This window comes from Orcinus orca, chromosome 3 (genome assembly GCF_937001465.1).
Source record: "Orcinus orca chromosome 3, mOrcOrc1.1, whole genome shotgun sequence".
Lineage (NCBI taxonomy): Eukaryota > Metazoa > Chordata > Mammalia > Artiodactyla > Delphinidae > Orcinus > Orcinus orca.
Window position 1 is genome coordinate 132,944,742 of NC_064561.1, and position 23,395 is coordinate 132,968,136.

Sequence of the window (23,395 nt, forward strand, 5' to 3'; positions counted from 1 at the left end):
TAAACTGAAGAAACTTTAAACATGGAAATCTGTAGGACTCACAGATAAAATGCTCATTTGGGGAACAGGTGGTCCCAAAGGTCCACGAGCCACATTAAACTTTACAATTTAGCTGAGGCTACATTTCATCCTAGAAGTTGCAACGCTGGTATTTATGAGTGAGTCACTTAGCTCAGCATGCTCAAAATCAGGATGGCTAGATATTTTCCTGCTCATTGTGGAATATATAGTAACTCTAGTGACTTCTGTTTCTGTGATACAATGGCAGGGGGGAGGGGGGGTGTCAATTAAAGAACACACAATTTAGGGATTAGTGTAGGTTTCAGGAACATCCCGAGGAAATGCCAATGGTCTGTCATAGCAATCACATTTAAAATTAAAACTGGGTAGAGTGAATCAATATTACCAGGGGAAAAAGTATTTCTATAAGAATGAATTTTCTGACATTTGTTATCTTATTCTTTGTTCAGGCAATGATTTTTCAAAGGCTACGCTGACACTCCCCTGCCCATATGGACAGTCTGTAACCACACTGAAGTGGTAATAATAGCAATTAGGGAGTTTGCTCACTATTAAAGCTTTTAGTTCAGATATTTGAGAACACTGCCCTAAGTTTGGAAGTACATTTTCTTGTAAACAAAAAGGATCATTATATCATTTATCATTTAAAAATTTTAAAGAACCTGAAACAGGTTTTGGTCAATGCTTTTGAATTTTCTAACCTTTACACCCACATCATTATTTATAACTTGCTGATCTTCATGTGGTTTCAAATCTTTTCCAGAGTCTTCATTAGTCTCTTCATCTTTTAATCTATGTACAATGGTTTGAACAGTTTTAACCATATTCTTAAGCTCATCTGGGTATGGTGTTGGATATCTCTTTAAATTTCCCTCCTAGAGAAATAAAATAAGCACAATTTAAAATACAGATAAATATTTCTTTTTTTAAACATTTTTATTGGAGTATAGTTGATTTACAATGTTGTGTTAGTTTCAGGTGTACAGCAAAGTGAATCAGTTATACATACACATATACCCACTCTTTTTTAGATTCCTCTTTTCCCATATAGGCCATTACAGAGTACTGACTAGAGTTTCCTGTGCTATACAGTAAGTCCTTATTAGTTATCTACAGATAAATATTTCTAATGTCAATCTCAAAATTTAATCTATAATACATCTTAATTACATTGCTCATAGGGGTAACTGTGAAGACAGATGATAGGCCTTTGAAAGCATTTTAGACTCAATAAAAGTATGGTTTTATCGATAATCGAAAACTTCACAGTTACAGATTTCAATGTTTTAAAAGCTTTTTTTTTTAGTAGACTTAAATATATTCCATTTGGAGATATATGGTGTGGATATTGCCAACACCACCTCTTGGCTTTGAAACAGATATACGTTTTCCAGCTAGATGTTTATGCAAACATACATAAAATTCCTAGATTATTATGACTTATGTGCTGGGAACCACACACTTCTAAGGTTAATCTAATTATCATTTTCTGGGATTCAGTTAGTTTTATTATATAAGGGGAAAAAATTACATCCATAAGTAACTAGGAAATGTGTATTTGCTACTTCTATCACTGCAACACAGTCTAACAAAGAAACAAAATGTTCATATCAAAGAGTTCTTTATCCCTATAATATATATAAATAAATCACTAAAGAAAGGAAAGGGGGAAATAATAACCTGTTTTTCTCTTATATTTATACACACTATGAAATTTGGCTTTTAATTGCATAATTTTATATTGTTCTCGAATACTTTCACATGATAAATGTATTGGATTAATAAAATTTCAAGTGCCTTGAGGGTAAAATAGCACAGATTAGCTATATAGTACCCAATAAATATCAGCAGACCTGTTCAAAATTTGAAGGAAAAAAGAATAGACTCACTCTAGGAGGTGCTTCCCTTTCATCTTTGTCTTCATCACATTCAAATGCCACTTGAGCCCGCTGTTTTCTCTGTTCCTCCCACAATGAAGGATTAAAACTTTCATTATCTGATATGAACATAACTAGAGAAAAACAAACAAAACCCCACTGTATTTTACTATAATTATGAAAAACTATTACTTGCTCATAATTTCTTTATGAGGTATGTTCATTAAGATAAATCAAGACCAGTCAATGTCAGCAGCTATAAATGCTACACTAACAACTAGGCTGTGTTTCCAACATTTCTTCACAATACCAATGACATATCTTTTCTTCCTTAAAGCTGATTTGTCTTGTTTTGTTACCAGAAGGATTCCTGAAGAGAATATAACAATTAAGACACTATAGATATGTGATTGTGTGCAGTTCCCTACAAAAAGTAACATGGTAATATATAAATTATTTCATCCAGGTTCTGGCATTCAGAAACCTTCCTAATTCCAACATTGTTCATTATGTACTGGGGGAGGGATGTTAAGTCAGAAAGAGGGAAATATTTTGGTAAAAAATGACTACCCCGATGGCATGTAAGTACATCTTTGCATGAAACATTATATATAGCTTTACTACGTAAATAAAGTAATTACAAGATATTCTCTATCAAAACTAAGGAAAATTGAAAATTTAACATAAACTCAATACTTACATATCTTGCTATCTGATATTAATATTAAAGATGTGACAACTGTCACATCTTTTTGCTTATTAGGCAACTAAAAAAAGCTTAAAAATTAATCCACCTATTATATATCACCTTATAGAAGTTTGTGTAGTACAAAATAAAACCACAACTTATTTTCTGCCCATTAGAAGAAAACAACAAAAGGGATTAAAAGCACCTAAAATTAGTTAATATAAAAACTGAAATTCCTGGAATACCCAAATATGGTCAGTTTGATTATTTATGCAAAACTAGCCATAATTATCATTTATTTTTAGCCCTTATTTTGGGCTTCTTAACCTTCTTTAATCTCATATCCAAAGTAAGAATGCCATGAAACCAAATACTAACAACAGGAATAAAGCTTTGAGATGCACCTTTTTCTTTGTTTTCATTACTTGACTCAAAACTTTAATTGCTTTGTGTTGTTGCTTAATATTAAATGAATTAGAGTGTTTGCTCTTGTTTGTTTGTCCAACGTGGTTCAAACTCCTGGGAAACCCTATTGACATACTTTTTGTGGTATACTTGGAAAGGCAAGCAGAGTCAACAGTTTCCAACAAAGTCTATTTCCAGGATCGAGAAGATTTCTCCTCCCACCTCAGGCTTTTTTGTTACCAGAAGGATTCCTGAAGAGAATCTAACAATTAAAACACTATAGATATGTGATTTTGTGCAGTTCCCTCAGTTCCCTACAAAAAGTAACATGGTAATATATAAATTATTTCATTCAAGGTTTGGCATTTGGAAATAATCTTCCAAATACCAATACTGTTCATTATGTACTGGGGGTGGGGATGGGGGTTAAGACTCCACCAGCCTAGCCCAGAAATCTCTAAGAGTTTTAGATTACATCAAAGCAATTTTACACCAGAATTTTTTCAGAACCCCAAAGGAAACTTTTACCATGCCTCTCACTCCTGTCAACTTCTGGTCACCTACACTTTCTACCCATTAGTGTAAACCTCACATCTTTTGCGATTCAGGGCATCAGGTAGTAACAACACTTTTTCTGCATTTCAGATGCCACTAGATCTGATCACACTGGCATATTCATTGAGGACTCTAGTATTTGCCTAAAGTGTTTCTCTCTACCTACGACCTGCCAAAATCCTGAATGATGAAAATGTGCGATGAACCCACCTCAACCCTATAATTTCAAAATTCCTCGATGCCCTCAATTCCAATGTCCATCTGCATTTCACCCATGTGATTCACAATCACGGTAATACTCAAGACCTTAGCTTCTGTAATACTTTTCCACCTCCCTGACCACTACACTTGTCCTTCTAAATCATTCACTTCCTTATTATTGCTGGTAAACATCAAGTTCCTTAACCTCATTTCTTTTTCTTCCTGTAAAAGCACTCTAGGTTTTATTTCCTTCTCTATTCACCTTAGATTTCATGATATATTATTTGCACCATTCTCACCTTTCTTGCCCCCTTTTCATACCTATGCAATAAGTCTGTAACGTGGTACTTCAATCACCTACCTTCTTTGCCCTGGAATTTAACCAGAGAAAAATGACATAACCTTGTTGCTTAGAACCACTGCAAATTTATGGTATTCCCTCTTCCTTGCTCCATCTTCAATGCTGCTCAGGAATTCTATTTATTCTAAGTCAGTCTGCTCTGCCACTCCAAATCACTACCACTTCCCTCAAATGCCCTTCCCCCAGTCTTTAGAGGCAATTTTCTCTTTGACTTCACTGAGAAAATAAATGCAATGAAAACTCTCAGACTGATATTGCTCCCCGATACCTTGTTTCCCTCAGTTATAAATTTATTGTTAGGTGGATCCATACTTCGCCTTTTTCCTGTTTAAGACTGATTCTTCTAACTAGGCTCAAGATACCATGCCTTTCTTTCAAATTTATTCATCATTATCCCCTTCTTACATCATAAGCTTCTTGAAAGCAAGGATTTAAGATCTTAAATACTCAGATCTGAGACTTCCCTGGCAGTCCAGTGGTTAAGACTCCACGCTCCCAATGCAGGGGGCGCAGGTTTGATCCCTGGTCGGGGAGCTAAGATCCCACATGCCATGTGGCACGGCCAAGAACAACAACAAAGACCAAAAACTTAGATCTAACACAATGCCTAGCACATAGGTGGTAATAAAAATGGAATGAACTAAATGTGAAGCATCTACTCTCGAAGTATTAAAAAATTCCGCCTCAAGGACATTGTTTTCTGACTCATCTATTTCTTAGAGACACTGTGATAAAGGAAAAAGCTTTTCTTGCAGTTGAAAGGAAATTCACCTGCCTGACCATACCAAATGTAGTTTCTGATTCAGTATTATAAGTATACTACTTACAGTGCTCTCCTTATAATACCCATAGTGAAATACTTTAAAAAACACATGAACTCTAAAAGGACTCAGAATATTATAAACTTATACTTTCCTGTTGAAGCCTCTCCCACACTAAAATGCATCTAACAAAATCAAAGGAGTCATTTAAGGAAACATATGGTATACACATACTTCTAAATTCAACTATCTATAATGCTGAGATATTGCCTCTTTTTCCCATTTTCAGAGAACTTCATTAACCAATTCTCCAAATTTTCTTCAAATTAGTAAAAGTCTTTGAGACTTAAAATTCACTTTACACCTTTGCTGTAATTTGTATTTATTTTTTAAAAGAAAAGAGATTCTTAAATTCCTACCATCCTCAGTCCTTGGCTGCTGAGGGAACATGTAGTTAGTAAGCACCATTTTCTGGGTCTCTGAATCAGTCTCTTTTTGAAGAGGTATCAGGGGTTTGGACTAGGGAAAGAAAATAAATGTTTAGTTTTCAATAATCCTAAAGCAAATACATATCCAGCAATACCTCTGAATAAGTACTCACCATTTTTTCTATAAAGTATCAATGTGTAGGTTACCCCCAAAAATGTTTTTAACATACATAATAAAACTTTAAGATTTGAAACAATATACAAATCTAAAAAATAAAATTTAGCTTTTAATACAAAGCAAACTCATACTGTATTGCAATTATCACTGATCACCAATACAGTTTTAAAAGTTCTCATATATTAAGTACATCCAGAGTCCAAAAATTACTAATCATAGTGATTTTAATAACGCCAAAAACTAAGCCTTTCCATTTTATATTATTTTGCCCCTTCTAGTATTCCCCTTTGGGAAGATGCTTTTGTAGAAATGATTTAGAAGGTTTAGTCTAGTTATCTGCAGGTTTATTTTAGCTGAAAACAGAGTACTTAAACACTAAGTTGTAACCTCTTTTCTGCCCTGTGTCTCCTTTCTCCATTAAAGATACAAGTTACTAAGTGGCAGAACTAGAAAACCCAATTATTTTGGACCTCATTTTTCCTTACGACTCTTTTCCTAACTGGTTATTGTTTTCAATTTACTTCTTAATATAACTCATACTTTTTTGCCAGCCTACTGACCTAACATCCTACCAATCCAAGCCTCGGCTAACTCCAGACAAGCAGGACCTACCAAATCCTCCCCTCACCTGCCAACCTATCAATTAATTCTTTGGACTTACTCTTGTGAAAACCGTGCAGCTAGTTAATGCCATCCTATAATCTTACTCCCATTCAAACATTTTCTCTGTGCCCCTATCCTTCTTCTACAGTAGAGATACTGCCCTGCATCTCAAACATCTTCACTGAAAACTTTCCTTGACCTCCTCAGATAATGAAAATGGTAGATCTACTCCTTTCCCAAGGACAGCACTTCCCTGAAGCCTTCTCAGATACAGGTTGCTTCTTCTCCCACACCTCATTAAACTCTAGTTCAGGTGGTAGAGTTAGTGTTTACAAATGCTATGAGATCATTACTCCTCTCTCAATTATAAACACCTCTTCTTTTGAGGGAGATCAAACCCTGCCCCAACCATTCTAGCTCCTTTCCTAATATCCACTGACCTCCTGATAGTATCCAACTATTTCTGACTCTTTTATGTCAAATCTTTCCACAGTAATGGGTAATTCCACAGATATAAAATGTAGATGACATAGCCATACTTTTAGCCCAGTGATTTCTCAGTAGATGAAGAGTGGGTTGGAACGAGGAAAGAAGTCTACTTAGATAGACACAATAATCTGGGAGGGAGTTCCCTGGTGGCCTAGTGGTTAGGATGCCGGGCTTTCACTGCCATGGCCTGGGTTCAATCTCTAGTCAGGGAACTGAGATCCTGCAAGTCACGCGGCATAGCCAAAAAAAAAAAAGAAAAAAAAAAGAACATCACTAAATATAACTACATAGGTAAATATAAAAGTTAAAAAAAACAAAAATTATCTGGGAAGGGGAATTCCCTGGCAGTCCAGTGGTTAGGGCTCCAGGTTCGATCCCTGGAACCTGGATCCAGGGATAGTTGGGGAACTATGATCCTGCGTGCCATGCGGCACGGCCAAAATAAATAAATAAATTTTTTAAAAATTAAATTAATTAATTAATTAATTAATTTAAAAAAAAGAATGGTAAATTCTATGTTTTTAAAAAAAAAAAAAAAAAAAAGAATGGGGCTTCCCTGGTGGCGCAGTGGTTGAGAGTCCGCCTGCCGATGCAGGGGACACGGGTTTGTGCCCCGGTCTGGGAAGAACCCACATGCCGCGGAGCGGCTGGGCCCGTGAGCCATGGCCGCAGAGCCTGCGCGTCCGGAGCCTGTGCTCCGCAACGGGAGAGGCCACAACAGTGAGAGGCCCGCGTACTGCAAAAAAAAAAAGAACTGCTAAGAGTTTGGAAACTGCGACATTCTAAGAGTTTTACCGTGTAGATTATTAGCCCTCCCTCTCACAAACTTCATACCCAGGATCCCTTCAAGAACGTTAAGAATCCCTGCCAGAGCTTTTGATTCCATCAGCTTCCATTCCAGTTATCCATCACTCTCTAATATCCTTAATCTCATTCTCCATAGAGCCTCCTTCCAACAACCTATAAACATGCTCTTATCTTGTGCCTAGCTACCAATTTATGTTCCACTCCTGTTCTTTCTTATCCAATCTTCTTAAAAGACTAATCAACATTCATATGTCTCCATTCTCTCATTTATTTATTCCTTAAACTACTTCAATCTGGTATTTGACATATACTTCTAAAACTGCATTAGCTATAGTCAAGATAAGTTGGCAAGATAGGTATAACTTGCCAAAATATAATGGATATTTTTCAGACTTCATTTGAATGAACCTCTCATTGGCATTTATCCTGTTGCAACTCCTTCCTTTAGGCCAGTTGCTTCACCCTTAACGTAAAAACACCATCATATAGTTTTCCTTGTGAAGAGCAGCCATAGAGGTATGGCCACTCTTTCTAAGCCTATTAACCCGCCTGCCACTTAAATGTTAGTATTCCTCAGGATTAATCCATCCCTAACATATAAAAATATAATCTGACAATAACCCCTTTTGACAAAATAATAAAAAGCTATGAAACCACTTTCAAGAAAAAGTGATTAAGATGATGGACTGAACACACATCTCATGCTACAAGTCTTTTAAATACATTTTACAAATGAAAGGAATATATCTATAATAGTACTGGGGAAAAATCATGCCTTCAGGAGCAATTCTGAGAACCCCTGGAGGTTAAAAATTTAAAAAGTGGAAAAACCAAGAGCACAGAAACCACAGCCTAAAACAAGCGATGGGTGTGGGTGCGGGTGGGGATGGGGGTGGTCCAAGGCCACCTGAACTGTTCTATGCGTGCCTACCTGGATACACCAAAGGTACTTCAAACTCAATAAACCTAACCAGAACTTCACATCTTCCCATAAACAGATTTCTTTCTCTTGTGGTTCTCTATCTTGGTTATGGTAACAATATCCACCTAGTCACTCAAGCCACATCTCTGAGGCTCATCTTTGCTTTTACTTTCTTCTCACATACATGCATTCCTCACATGTTCCACTGATGTGACCTTTTAAGTTATGCCCTAAATAGACAGTATTTTCCTGGGCCCTGTTATCATTACTCTACTTCAGCCAACACTTTCTGTTGCCTTGAGAATGGCAATGCCCTACAATAGGTCTTCTCTGGCCTTCCCGCTTGGCACCACCTCCTGCTAAATCCATCTTTCATAATGCAGCCTGCAAAGCCTTTCTAATGTATCAGTCTGATCATGCCACTTGCCTGCTCATATGTTACACAGCTTTCTTATCTCCTGTAGTAGGGTTGACATGTAATCCCAGGACCACTTCTCTTAAACTGATAACATATATGAATAATTGACCATGACAATAATGACCAAACATCCAGGTTGCCTGGGACATTCCCATTTTACACCTGCTATTCTGACACTTATCAAAGAGGCCCCTTTCACTAACAAGTATCCTAAAATAGACAATAAATTAGTCACTCTAATCACAACAATTTTCCACTGAGCCTGAATATGACCTTAGAATCCATTAAAAAAATCATAATTTATCAAAGTTGACATGCAAGATTAAAAAAATCTATTTGCCATCCTTGAAATATAATGTGAGTTCCTTTGTATGGCATATGTGATCCTCCATGACCTGATCTGTGTCCACCTCTGTGGCCTCACATCCCACTCTTCCATCTCACAAGTTATGCTCTAGTTATAAAACCACTTGTAGAGGTACTGAATATACTACACTGCTTCACTAATAAGTGCTTAGGCTCATGATATTCCTTCTAACCAGAACACTCTTCCCCTTTCTTTAATCCTATTACTCTTTTTTTTTTTGAAAGGAGCTGTAAGTTATTTTATTTTTTAAATAAATTTATTTATTTATTTTTGGCTGCGTTGGGTCTTCGTTGCTGCACGTGGGCTTTCTCTAGCTGTGATGAGCGGGGACTACTCTTCGTTGCGGTGTGCAGGCTTCTCATTGCGGTGGCTTCTCTTTGTTGCAGAGCACGGGCTCTAGGCACGTGGGCTCAGTAGTTGTGGCTCACGGGCTCTAGAGCGCATGGGCTTAGTTGCTCAGTAGTTGTGGTGCACGGGCTTAGTTGCTCCACAGCATGTGGGATCTTCCTGGATCAGGGCTCAAACCCGTGTCCCCCTGCATTGGCAGGCAGATTCTTAACCTCAGTGCCATGAGGGAAGTCCCAGCATGGCTCACTCTTAATTTCATTTGAGAATCTGCTTTACTGTTCCCTTCTTCAGACAGATACTTCCTAAATCACTCTATCTAAAATAGGATGTTTACTCCAACCCTGCTATCAGGGTTCCAATAGCAGGGTTGTTCCAATGCCTATCAAACTTTATTTTTCTCTGTAGTTCTGAAACATTATTATGTAGTTACTTATTTGTCTCTGTCTCCCATGAGAATGTAAACTCAATGAGAATGTAAGAAGATTCTATTTGCTTCATCAGTATAACTCCAGCTCCCAGAGCTGTAAGCTTTCAATAAATTTGTCACAGGGAAGTCCAAGGAACAAGTCTAAATTCCTTAGAAATACTTCTTCAAGGTTTGTCAAAGTGCTTGATTAGAAGCATAACAATCAAATTTATACAGATATAAGCCACAGAGAGTCTCTATAAAAATGTTAAAAAGTTAGGGAGAATTCTGTCCTAATCTATCTTTTTACAGATACAGAAGTTAGATAAGCCCCAAAGGACTTACCGTTCATGAATCTACACATATTTCACAAAAAATTATCTGTATCTAAGTATTTTCCAGTATTTTCCTTATACATGTGTCTTTACATGTGTACCAGATTAGAACTGCTGTTAAATAATCCTAAGTAAATTAGAATGCATAATCATATAGAATAACTGGAATTCTATCAATTTACAAAATCAGAATGTCTACCTGATTATCTGAGAGCCACATAGCAGTCAATTGCTGTAGCTTTGTAAAGCTAAAGGGCAAATTTTTTAATCTGTGGGAAAAAATACAAACAAAAATTAAACTTTAAAAATGAGAAATGTTAAAATGAGAGCTAGATCTAATGGTCTTCTAAACAATGTTATATTATTGCATATGAAAATAGGAGAAAAACATTTAATTCAGAAGAAAACCCAGTATAGGTCTTTGAACAGGATATAAGACAAAATACTATTCAGTTTTATAAGAATTAATTTTAAAAATATAATTCTTCAATTGAATCAATTTTACTGGGGGAAGAAATGGATAATCTAATAACCTCAAAAAAAATTATCTGCCAAGAAAAACTAGCAACTATCCCTACCTTACTGCAAAGGCAAGGACAAATTAAACAATATCTCATAAAATTGCTTTGGATGTTTTACTTGCCTTTACAGAGAACAAACTGTTATAGGAACCACTCTGAGTAAGAGCTTGTTATAAATACTGCACTCTTTTTATTTCATTGTAACCCAGCACTTTCATACTCAAGAAGACTATTTTAACACTATAATGAGTAAAAACAAAGTAATAGCAATACTCAGTAGAATGCTAAATTGGAACAGCACCCTACTTAAACCTTCTGTCTTATGCCTATCTATTCTATGCCTAACTTTCAAGGAACCTAGGGCATCTAGGTCTCTAGAAACCTAGGGTGCTGGAACTTAGGGATCTAGTTTTAGGGGACAAAGTATGGGCTGAAACAAGGATTTAATTTTAAAAGGGATTTAATTTTAATGATTTAATTTTCAACCACACTGGATAGCTATAATTAATAATTTAAAAGGAGGGGCAGGGACAGTAGTTCTTCTTAAATAAAATGGAACAGTCTAAATACCCTAACTAGTCAGAAAACTGAGTTTACATTAAAGCTCTATCTTACAAGCTATGTGAATCACCTTAAATCTGAGTCTTAATTTTCTCCTCCATAAAATGGGAATACCCATTTATTATTTTATAGGGCTGTTTTGAATACTTTGTAAGATACTACAAAAGCAAAATGTAAAAATGCCATTACAATGTTCTTTTATCACTATTAGTATCTTTACATCAGAAAAAATTATGGACAATCTGTTAACTTAAACACTGTTCCAGTTTGTGATCTATTTTGCTCTATACCTTGGCTGTGTTGTCCAAAATTATTTGAGTGGGTGTCTAATCACACCTTTGCCCAGATTAATACAAGGAGTAGATTAGATTAAAAGCTGCTTTGTTCAACAGCAGTATTAAGGTGAAGATCTGACTTTAGAAATAAAAATGGCTACTATAAGGAGATAATTAAGACTATATAGCTAAGGTCAACATAAAATGAACTGTGACAAATAACCACAGTACGATAATTAACATCAGGTAAAATTAAATCATTCTTTCAAATGAAAATTCTACACAAAAAACCAAAAATATATATGAAAAGAAAAACATGCATTAGATTTTCTAACACATATAATGAAATTTTAATTTCACCCAATAGATGTCTTCTACAAACCAAATGATGAATTACATTGTTACAAACCTATTGTCACTCAAATTAATGACTTTTAATTTTTGCATATCACCCATTTCCTCTGGAAGTGTCTCAAGTTTATTGGAATGGAGAAACAGCACAGTTATATTTTTCCAGCTTCCAATCTGAAAGAGAAACAGACTTGTGGATCAAAACTTCGCCTACTGCTTAACAGACATTAAGTAAAGTATCATTTTCAAAAGTTATAAAAAATACTCTTCTCATTTATAAAAGGAATTATATTTTTCCTTTTCAATTATTAACTTCCATGTATGAAGAAAAGTATTTAGGTATCTCTTGAAAATCAATATAGCTAATTATTATTCAGAAAATAAATAACTTAGTTACAAAATTATTTCTGAAAATAAAGAAAACCACACTGGATAGCTATAATTAATAATTAGAAATACAAAAATTCAAAATAAATTTTAAATACAGTACCTCTGGGGGTAACTGTTGTAAGTAATTATGATCTGCAGCAAACGTTCTTATATTAGTAAGCTGCCCAATAGATGAAGGCAAAGCTTCAAGTTCATTGAAGCTACAATCCAGTTCTTCTATTGACACTAACCTTTAATTAAAAGAGAAAGCACATATTTTAACAAAAGATTTCCTGTATATCATTCAAAACTTAAGAACATATGACTATTTGAACTTGACTTTAACAAACGTAGAGAAAATCTACTTTCACTACAGTTCACCTATAAAAAAACCAGCCTGTCTTCATTATAAATAAACCCAACCTGCCACCAACTGCTTATTTAAATGTTTTTGGAATCTCCTTTAGGTGTTAACAATTATCTGAAAACAATATATGGCATGCTGAACCGAAAGAAAAATCTTCTAGTTCTATTAATACACAAAAATCTTACCCTCCTATAGAGTCTGGCAGATACATTAACTGATTTTCATCTATTTTAAGAGTTGTTACATTCTTCAATGAACCTATTGAGGGAAGAAATAATATACAATTTTCCATCTTGAACTAGAATCAAGTCAACCAACAGTCAATGTGAGCACATATTACATTTGACATGAATCATAAAGAACTTTTAAAAACCAACATATCTAAAAAAGATACCACCCCAACCCCACCAATTCTCTATTCCCTCACCCTGTATTTACAATTTTCACATACATACTACCTCTTAACAGTAGTGTATATTTATCGATTTAACCCTCACTAAAATGTAAGCTTCATAAAAGTATGTACTTTTTGTCTCCCTTTGCTAACTGTGGTAGCCATGCTCCTTAAAACAATGCCGTGATGGCACAGTGAAGATACACAATACAAACTTATGGTATCAATGGATTAAAGAAGTGGTACTATGACCATAGTTTTCTTAAGTGTATAACAAACTATTTTACATATTGTACATATACTAAATACTAAAACAATAAAAACGGAGTTTAATTTAAAATTAAAAGTGTTGAATAAATTATGGTAGAGCTTGCAAAATGAAACCTGAGCTAAAACAGTTATGTAATTCAATTGAAAAATATGTTAAAATAATTCTGATTTTTATATTTAAACAACATGAAGATGCCAAGATTTAAGTTTTTGGTTAAGATAATTCAATTTCCTTGATGCATCATCAGACACACAATTACACAAACACAGTTGACCCTTGAACAACACAGGTTTAAAGTGCACGGATCCACTTACATGCAGATTTTTTTCAATAGTAAATACTACAGTACTACATGACCCACAGTTGGTTGAACACATGGATGCAGAACCATGGATAGGGAGGAAATGAATGCAGATACAAAGGTGCAACTATACATTATATGAGATTTTCCCACTGCGCAGAGGGTTGGCCCCCTAACCATCGTTGTTCAAGGGTTAACTGCATAGATTTTCGTAGGATTTTGCTTATCTGGCTGTCTTCTTGTGAGTCTAAAATGTAGTTAAGATTGAAAAAAGTTACTAGATAATGGCCACGATCAAGAGTTAAACCAAATTTGGGTAAATTAAACTCTTTTAAAGAATTTAAACTTTATTGCAGTGATAAAAATGACATTTCCTTAAAGTAAAGAAAAACAGTAATGTCAACAAAAGAGTAAACTGTATAACTGATCACATCAGAAAAAAATTCAAATAAGATCTATGACTTCAGAGAACAGTAAAACTATCTCATAACAAATAAAATTTGATATATGGAAGGTCTGAATCAAACAATGGCATTAAGTTTCTCATATTTTATATTAGCAAACATTAATTACATGATTTAGAGAGCAATACAAACCAACAGTCTCAGGCAGTTGTTGAAGTGAATTGCTTGATAATAGGAGGTCTTGAAGGTTTTCACATGCTGAAATTCCTTCTTCAACCATTTCAATATTATTTTTAGAAACATCCAAATATGTGAGCTGTTTCAAGCTACCGATAAACTGTAAGTAAAAAAAAAAGGAAATCTAATGACTCCATCAACAGTAAGTGGTGAAAAGTTTAGATAATAAATCTAATGCCAAGTTATAATTTAAAATTAAGTATTTATATGAAAGGATTCATAATTTTTTTTAATGCTATTAGTAAAGTATTCAGTAATAAAGCTAAGAGCTCCTACTAATGTTAGCCCAGCAGAGTGACAACAGACATATACTTTTCTTTGGGAACTTAGCTGCCCATCATTTGAAAGGGGAAGAGCAAATATGGGGATTCGTATGGCTTTAGTTCTGAGAATGAACACAATGTCAGCTGCTAAGAAACTACATGGAAAATAGCTTACTTCAACAATTCCCTGGGCAAAATGAAATAAGATATAAAGTCAACTGCAACCGCTAGGAAGGACACACTCCATGGCATTAAAAGAGAGTGACAGTTGACCCTTAACAACACAGGTTTGAACTTCACAAATCTATTTACACATGGATGTTTTTCAACAGTAAATACTACAATACCATACTATTTGTGGTTGGTTCAATCTGTGGATGTAGAACCGCAGATCCAGAAGAGGAACCCCATAACAATGAAGGAATCTTGGATAGGGAGGGCTGACTATAAGTTATACACAGATTTTTTTTTTTTTTTTTTTTTTTTTTTGCGGTACACGGGCCTCTCACTGCCGTGGCCTCTCCCATTGCGGAGCACAGGCTCCGGACGCGCAGGCTCAGCGGCCATGGCGCACGGGCCCAGCCGCTCCGCGGCGTGTGGGATCTTCCCAGACCGGGGCATGAACCCGTGTCCCCTGCATCGGCAGGCGGACCCTCAACCACTGCGCTACCAGGGAAGCCCTATACACAGATTTTTGACTGCACAGAGGGTCACTGCCCCCAACCCCTGAGTTGTTCATGGGTCAACTGTGTTTTACAAAAATTATTACAGAAATTTTAAAATTTTAATCAAGAATGTGTTTGACAAACCCAATCAAAAAAAGGGCGGAAGATCTAAATGGACATTTCTCCAAAAAAGACATACAAATGACCAAAAAGCACATGAAAAGATGCTCAACATCACTAATTATTAGAGAAATGCAAATCAAAACTACAATTTTGATTGTACAAAGCCATTTCTACAAAACCGGTTTTGATTCTACAAAACCGGTCAGAATGGCCATCATCAAAAAATCTATAAACAATATATGCTGGAGAGGGTGTGGAGAAAAGGGAACCCTCCTACACTGTTGGTGGGAATGTAAATTGGTACAACCATTATGGAGAACAGTATGGAGGTTGCTTAAAAAACTAAATATAGAACTACCATATTTAGCTCTATAAATATGGTATAGATCCAGTAATCCCACTCCTGGGCATATATCCAGAGAAAACCATAATTCAAAAAGATACATGGGGATTTCCCTGGTGGCGCAGTGGTTAAGAACCCGCCTGCCAATGCAGGGGACATGGGTTTGAGCCCTGGTCCGGGAAGATCCCACATGCTGCACAGTAACTAAGCCCATGCGCCGCAACTACTGAGCCTGTGCTCTAGAGCCCACGTGCCACAAGTACTGGAGCCCGCGTGCCTAGAGCCTGTGCTCTGCAACAAGAGAAGCCACTGCAATGAGAAGCCCACACACCACAACAAAGAGTCGCCTCCACTTGCCACAGCTAGAGAAAGCATGCGTGCAGCAGCAAAGACCCAACGCAGCCAAATAAATAAATTTATAAAAAAAAAGATACGTGCACCCCAATGTTCACTGCAGCACTATTTACAATAGCCAAGACATGGAAGCAACCTAAATGTCCATCAACAGAGGAATGGATAAAGAAAATGTGGTACATATATACAATGGAATATTACTCAGCCATAAAAAAGAATGAAACAATGGCATTTGCAGCAACATGGATGGACCTAGAGATTGTCACACTCAGTGAACCAAGTCAGACAGAGAAAGACAAATATCATATAAGGACCTACTGATAAGCACAGGGAACTCTATTCAATGCTCTGTAATGACCTATATGGGAAAAGAATCTAAAAAAGAGTGGATATACATATAGGTCTAACTGACTCACTTTACTATACACCTGAAACTAATACAACATTGTAAAAAAAAAAAAAAAAAAAAGGAACGTGTTGACAATTTTAAAAAATGTAATTTGTTTCTATCTAACAGTATTGAGAATTAAGTAATCATTTTTAAACTAATTAAAACTTATTTGAAAATGTATAATTCATAAAAATGCAAAGGATAGACAGCAATAAGGAAAGTCTTTAAAATTTGATATACGTACCCCTGGAATAAAAGTCAGTCTATTACCATCCATCCAAAATTCTTTCAATCCACTTAGCTGCTCAAGTACTTCAGGCTATTTAGATTGGGGGGAGGGGGAAATATATTAATTTACTTGAATATATTTATTTGGCAAAAGAAGCTCCCCTGGGAATTTCTAATGATAAGTTTCACTTTAAAAAATGAGGGAAAAAAAAAGCAGAGCCAAGACTCAAGTCTTTCCCCTATATTATAGCTATTACACAAATATTACTCAATAGATATTCCATAACAGATTACAGAAAACTCCTTTAAGCTTTTGATTACATAACAGGCTCAAGTATTTATACAATTAATAAATAAAACAAGACCCATTACTTTCAAGAATACAATAAAAAGATACTCTTAATCATTATCTGTAAAAAGATGTAGACTTTTAGGGACTCTTAAAAAAAAAAAAAAGATATTCTCTGATGACCTAGAGGGAGGAAAAAATAAGGCAATATATATCCTAAAAGTCCAATAATAAGCGAAAGGTAAGTAAACCAAGGCATAATCATATGATAAGTGTATTGTGTTATTTTCAGCTTCCTGCAATTACATGGTAGAATACTGTTCATAACATGACGTTGAGGACCAAAAAATTAAAAAGATGTAGTAGACTCTGGCATTCAGGCAAAATTTGCTCTTAGGTATTCACCCTTGGAGGCTCTTCTGAATGCATCATTTGAAGATATTTCTGTCATCCCACAAACCTGTGTCCAATCATTGACAGTATGATGGCATGGAGTGTCATCATATCTAATCACCATAATAACATGAGTAATACATAAAAGGCATGTCATTCAGATTTACTGTTAACATTAAGTATAGGTAAGAATTCTAGGTTTAAATTGTATTAAAAGAAATCTCTTTCTGTGCTTTACCTGTTACAATTCTAACAGTAATTTTTTTTTAAATGTGTAATGTTGGAAGATGGAAATGGTACAAAAATTAATGATTCTGTATGATGCTCTGATTCATAAAATAAACAATAATTTAGAATTTTCAAATAGTTAATATGGAAATAGATTAACACATATAAGACAAATATTGAGAAAATGTACAACAGTTAGATAATTTAGGAAGCAAAGAATATTCATTTTTTCACAAGGAGTAAAAACTTCTACAACACAGAGTAAAAGTCATCATATACCAGCTTCAATTAAAATATAATAAAGAATATAAAATAGCATATTTTAGAAAAAAACATGTGATACCCAAAACCACCATGCTCCTCCAGTGACTTCAGCTGAAAAGCTGTCTATTTAGTGAGCAAATGTACAATACAGTATCCAAAGGGCAATCATGCAGCTGGTGGTGCTGAGAAATTCTTGTTCTTAAGACTATCATTTGTAACTTAACAGCAATTTAAAAAAACAAGCTTGTAAACATAACGTAAAAATTTTAATGATGATGATATTGTTAATGAATTCCTCTTCAAAAGAATATCTAGCTTATTTTTCTGAGTTCTCTTGGAGCAATGACTGAAGACAAAAAACTGCTTACATACTTCTTTCCTTTTTGATCATACTCCTTTGCATACAAAGCAAAAACACGATCCTGAGGTCTCATTATCAACTCAAAAATAATAGTTGTTTCACTCAATGTTTTCCTTTTAGCTATTAAGTAAAATTATAGAGAAGTACTTTATCACTGAGTAAATTCCTAAGCAATACTCCCATGGAGTTATTTTTGACTCACAAGTACTTTTCCTGATGCATTCTAGTCTGATGAAACTTTTTCCCTTATAATCTTTCAAAGTTTCTACTTCCTGTGCCTAAAAACTTTTCAATACCTTTTCTATGGGTTTCTCATTAATTTTACATTTTTACCCTCACTCCTTTCAGATGTTATCTGTTTAATTTTCCCTGTTAAAAATTTTCATATCTTGTCTCCCTAAAATATGTGTGTATCTTTACCCAATTTTATACTTTACAAATGCAGAGAAATAAACACATTAATTTTCATATTTTGCTCTTGATCAAATGAAGACTTATGGATAGTGAGGTTGGTGAGAACTTACCACTTCTGTGAATTCATTACTTCCCAAATCCAGTCTTTCCAGCTGGGTCAGTCTATTCATGGTTCTATGCACAATGGATTAATAAAGAATTAAGTACACAAAAACATCAATTACATGGAATCTTTTAAAATTTATAGTGTAAAATATTCTTATGTATTATCTAATAACATAGAAGCTTTCAAATGTTGATAAAATAAAAATTTTCTAAGAAAAAGTCATATTTAATTTCTAAATAAAATGAAATAAGTTATCAATTATTCTCTAATTTTGCCTTCTCATCAGGTTATTTCTATTCTTAAGAAGTAATTGCAGTAAATTTAAACCCCCAGTCCAGAATACGAGTAACTGATTTTCCATTTTTTTCCACAAAATAAATTTTCAGATAGTATAAATTAACTAATGATTAGATTGCTTGGCAGCTTCATATGAATTACCATTTTTCAAGACTGGTGATATATTTGTAAAACTTTAAGATAATTAACTGAAAATTAACATTCAAAATTCCAAGAACAGTAAATATTACATTGTTCCCCATATTTTCAAATTAAATTCAATACAAATCAAAATAAAGTTTTACATGAATCACAAATATAATTCGTAGACTGCATTTATTTTAAATTAAACTACAATATACCATTTTTAACTTCCAACTTAATACCAACATATCTCTGCAACTACAGAAACTTGAAGAATGTACAAACTGATTTCATGATGAAATAAACTAAGTTGTATTTTTATAGCTCCTTCAATGAAGGCACTTTTTAAACTAAACTAATTTCTAATTAATTCAAACACATATTATTTTTAGAAAAACCTATTATTTAATAGGTTGAGGTGCTACCAGCTACCCAGATAAGGAACTACATTAATTTTTTTTTTCTAATTTTTAATTTTTAAATTTTTTTTGGCAGTGCCGCATGGCTTGCAGGAGTTCCCCAACCAGGGATTGAACCTGGGCCACAGCAGTGAAAGCACTGAATCCTAACCACTAGACCACCTGGGAACTCCATAGGAACACATTAAATTTTTTTTAGGATATGGCAAAAGTATGGCAAAATACAATCATATTATCAATATATCAATATGTTAATTAGGAAATTAACACCATTAAAAACCAACAGACTCCTTAAATTATGACACAAGAACACAGATTATTTTTATCTTCTCTTGAAATTCAACAAATTAGTAATAATAAGTAAAATAAAACTTGATTAAATTTATCTGGCTTTTTAGTGAAAAAAAGTAAGAATACATATCATAATTGTAATGTAATTATGTTACTGACCTACCATTAGAGAAAGCTAATTTTCCCTAACCCTTCCATTTAAAATATGCCATTCTATCAACACTAATTTAATTCATCTCCCAACACCAATTTTTCTCAAAGCTGCTTTATTTAACTCTGATTTACTGAGTGCCTATTCTCAGGTTCTACGAGGTACTATAATTCTACCTCCCTTACTCACATCTGTCTTTGTCCTGAAAACCTGTAAATTAGTTCCAATTTGCTTTGTAACAAAGCAAAAAGGTGTTTCCAGGATCTTTCTCAAGAAAGATTAGATACTAACTTCTATGTCCATAATACTATACCAGGTCGACGTTTGAGAAAGATAAAGAGGGCTGTGAGGAGGGGGTAAGACTGAAAGACGAAAACATGGTCTTATTTTTCTTAATTCAGTATTCTTATAATGACAAGATAACAGAAAATTCACATGCAGCAATTAAACACTTTATATCAACAAGGGTAACTTATTTTTTAAAAAGGGTACAAAAAGAAAAGCAGTGCAAGGCTTCCCTGGTGGCACAGTGGTTGAGAGTCCGCCTGCTGATGCAGGGGACACGGGTTCGTACCCCGGTCCGGGAAGATCCCACATGCCGCGGAGCGGCTAGGCCCGTGAGCCATGGCCGCTGAGTCTGCGCGTCCGGAGCCTGTGCTCCGCAACGGGAGAGGCCACAACAGTGAGAGGCCTGTGTACCGCAAAAAAAAAAAAAAAAAGAAAAGCAGTGCACTAGAAAATTCAATTACAAACAATATCGTTAGAAATTTAAGTTTTAAAACTGATTTAGGAAAATGTGAATGACACAGATATGTAATAAAAAAGAGGAAATACATTGTTAAATTCTAAAAGCATCTCCATCACAACTTGCTGTAGCTAACACTGGCAACTCTGGTCCTACTCATACACCTGAAAAATCTAAGACACAAAATTTCATCTTTTCATTTCATTTTTACATCTATTCATTTAAGATCCAGCTTCCTACTTCACGGAGAAAGTAAAAACAATATCCCTCAAATTTCATCCTGTTTGTCTCTAAAATTCCTTTGTATTTAACTCATTTTTACCTTCTCTTCTGTCTCAGAGGAAAAATATACATTCTTTGTGTTCTTTGTACTGTGCTCTCCAGTATTAAGACGGTATTAAATTTCATTTAACTGTGTATTTAAAACAGCTTTCCCACTGTTCTAATCTTGGATCATAAAAAGGTCCACTCATATAACCTGAATGCACATGACTTTCCTAACACGTAAAACTGTGGCCTCTTTACAGTTTGTGAGGCCTCAAATATTTTAATCATGTCTTAAAAAGAAAGCAGTAAAGAATTATATTTGCAAATACACTGAGAGAGCCCAATCTGAAGTTAAATAAAGACTTAAAATAGAAGGAGTTAAAATAAGTGAATTACCTATGATATCAGAGACACCATATTAATTGTAGGCTTAGATGTTTCAGTAAACAATTTACACCTTGTTTATTCAAATCTCTTAGCAGTCAAGTTCTGAGCTAAGGAGTCATCAATGCCAATACCAAATCTGTAAAAATTTAAACCTTTTTGAATTTCAATATGGATAATTCCCACTTTATACTCACAACCATTACCATAAATTCTAAGCAATCCAGTCTTTTGGGAATCAAAACCAGATATGCTCCTTGCCCTCAAAGCCTTACATTCATGGGGGGGTGGGGGTGGGGGTGGGGGTGGGGGTGGGGGTGGGGAGGAGGAAGGACCAAGTACATGTGCCAGTGGGAATATGCTGGCCAGGTAAGATAAGAGTAAAATGTATTTTAAAAATTAGGCTAATGTAGTAAATGTCATAACAGATATAAGTAAGATGCTACAGAAGTTGAGTAAACAGAACAACTAACTCCTGGAGAACTGAAGATGCTTCTATCAAGAGGTGACAACTCTTGCCAAATAAACTACAACAGGAGTCTGAGAAGTTTTCTGTAAGGGTCAGATATTTTAGGCTTTGCATAAAGTCTCTGTCACAACTACTTGACTCTACCACTGTAGAGCAAAAGCAGCCACAGACAATATGTAAATGAATGAATGTGGTTCTGGTGAAACTATTTACAAAAAGTAGTCTCTGGGACAGATTTAACCAGTCTGTAGTTTGCCATTACCTAAACTGTAAAAATGGACCAGTGAATCAGGGTGTTTTAAGACGTTTCTTCAATAAATGGACATAGACCAGTGCATTTTGAGTTTGTATATCTGTTTTAGTTTTATCTTATTTGCTCTTGGACTGCCATCTCCTCTTGATGTTAGCTTACCAGTAGGGGGCCCTCCATCCCATTTCCAATTTACAACAGACTAAAACCAAACAAGTTCTGAAAACTTAAAAAGAGTTACCAGACTTTACATGAAGACCTTATGAGTCTCTCTAATGAGTACTATGTAAGAGCTCTAGTATAGAAACGGGGATCTTAATTTGGGACTCAGGTGGGCTTTACATACTTATTATTCTGACTTTTGTCACACAAGACTGAGTTCCAGAGAGCTATGAAATCACTACTAAATACCAACAGATATACAGATTTTTATATTGAACACCACTAATTAATATACAAAGACCACAAATGTCAGTCTTTTAAAATAATTTGCACTCACATTTTAGATATTAAAAAGTTAATATTTCTCTAAGGATTTAAGAATTTAAAATTCTAAACTAAATTTCACAAAGGATAGCACGTTTACTTACTTTGGCAACATTTTCAACTGGTTTTCTCTAAGTTCTAATATCTGAAGTTTAGTTAATCTGCAAAACAAATAAAATAAATCAAGCATGTATAACAAAGATAAAGAATTTAACAAATTAATGCAATCCTCTAAAATTTTAAAGCAACCAATATTTATTGTGTAATTACAACGTGCAGAATATTGTATTAAAAATTACACAGAAATATAAAGGAAGAAAAGACTATTTTTGCTCCTCAGAATTAATGGGGGGGGGGGAATAAACACTTCTTGACATATCCAAAGCACAAAATAACTGCCCCAATATCCATCCTAACGAATTTCATGCATTTTTCTGAAAAAACCTCCCCAGATTATTAGTCATTAGTAGATTAGAGAACAATAATTTAACTCTAGGGTTGAGCTCTGAGAGAGAAAAATAAAGAAACACAAGGGTACATGGAAAAGGAGAAAATCCTCTGGCACTTCAGTGACGCACATTCCAATAAAATTAGAGGATAAATGAGCAGATGAACTGGTCCAGAGGTGCTCACTAATGCTACAACAGCAATCATATTACAACATACAACGTATGAAGTCAGCAGGCTGTATACTTTAAACTTACACAGTGTTACATGTCAAATACATTTCAATTTTAAAAAGTGATCCAGATACAGAAATCTGACAAGTACACGACATGCATATATGTATACACATACATACACATTTGTGTATATACATATATGTGTGTACATACATACATACATATGTGTATGTATGTAAATATATAA

General features: G+C 34.7%; 1 protein-coding gene across 13 annotated transcripts in view; it reads right to left on the reverse strand.

The window, feature by feature from the left end:
• ERBIN (erbb2 interacting protein) overlaps positions 1 to 23,395 on the reverse strand; it is a 107,115-nt gene that overhangs the window by 23,192 nt on the left and 60,528 nt on the right. For 10 of the 13 annotated variants that reach the window (XM_033429914.2, XM_004270759.3, XM_033429917.2 and 7 more), the window contains 11 exons: positions 22,630 to 22,686; positions 18,648 to 18,711; positions 16,605 to 16,679; positions 14,177 to 14,321; positions 12,800 to 12,872; positions 12,369 to 12,498; positions 11,937 to 12,052; positions 10,370 to 10,439; positions 5,289 to 5,388; positions 1,911 to 2,032; positions 723 to 896 (listed from right to left, as the gene is read on the reverse strand). In XM_033429914.2, coding sequence (XP_033285805.1) covers positions 723 to 896; positions 1,911 to 2,032; positions 5,289 to 5,388; positions 10,370 to 10,439; positions 11,937 to 12,052; positions 12,369 to 12,498; positions 12,800 to 12,872; positions 14,177 to 14,321; positions 16,605 to 16,679; positions 18,648 to 18,711; positions 22,630 to 22,686 — 1,126 coding nt within the window. The remainder of the gene's footprint in view (positions 1 to 722; positions 897 to 1,910; positions 2,033 to 5,288; positions 5,389 to 10,369; positions 10,440 to 11,936; positions 12,053 to 12,368; positions 12,499 to 12,799; positions 12,873 to 14,176; positions 14,322 to 16,604; positions 16,680 to 18,647; positions 18,712 to 22,629; positions 22,687 to 23,395) is intronic. The other 3 variants (XM_049707898.1, XM_033429916.2, XM_033429912.2) reach the window with 1 other exon arrangement.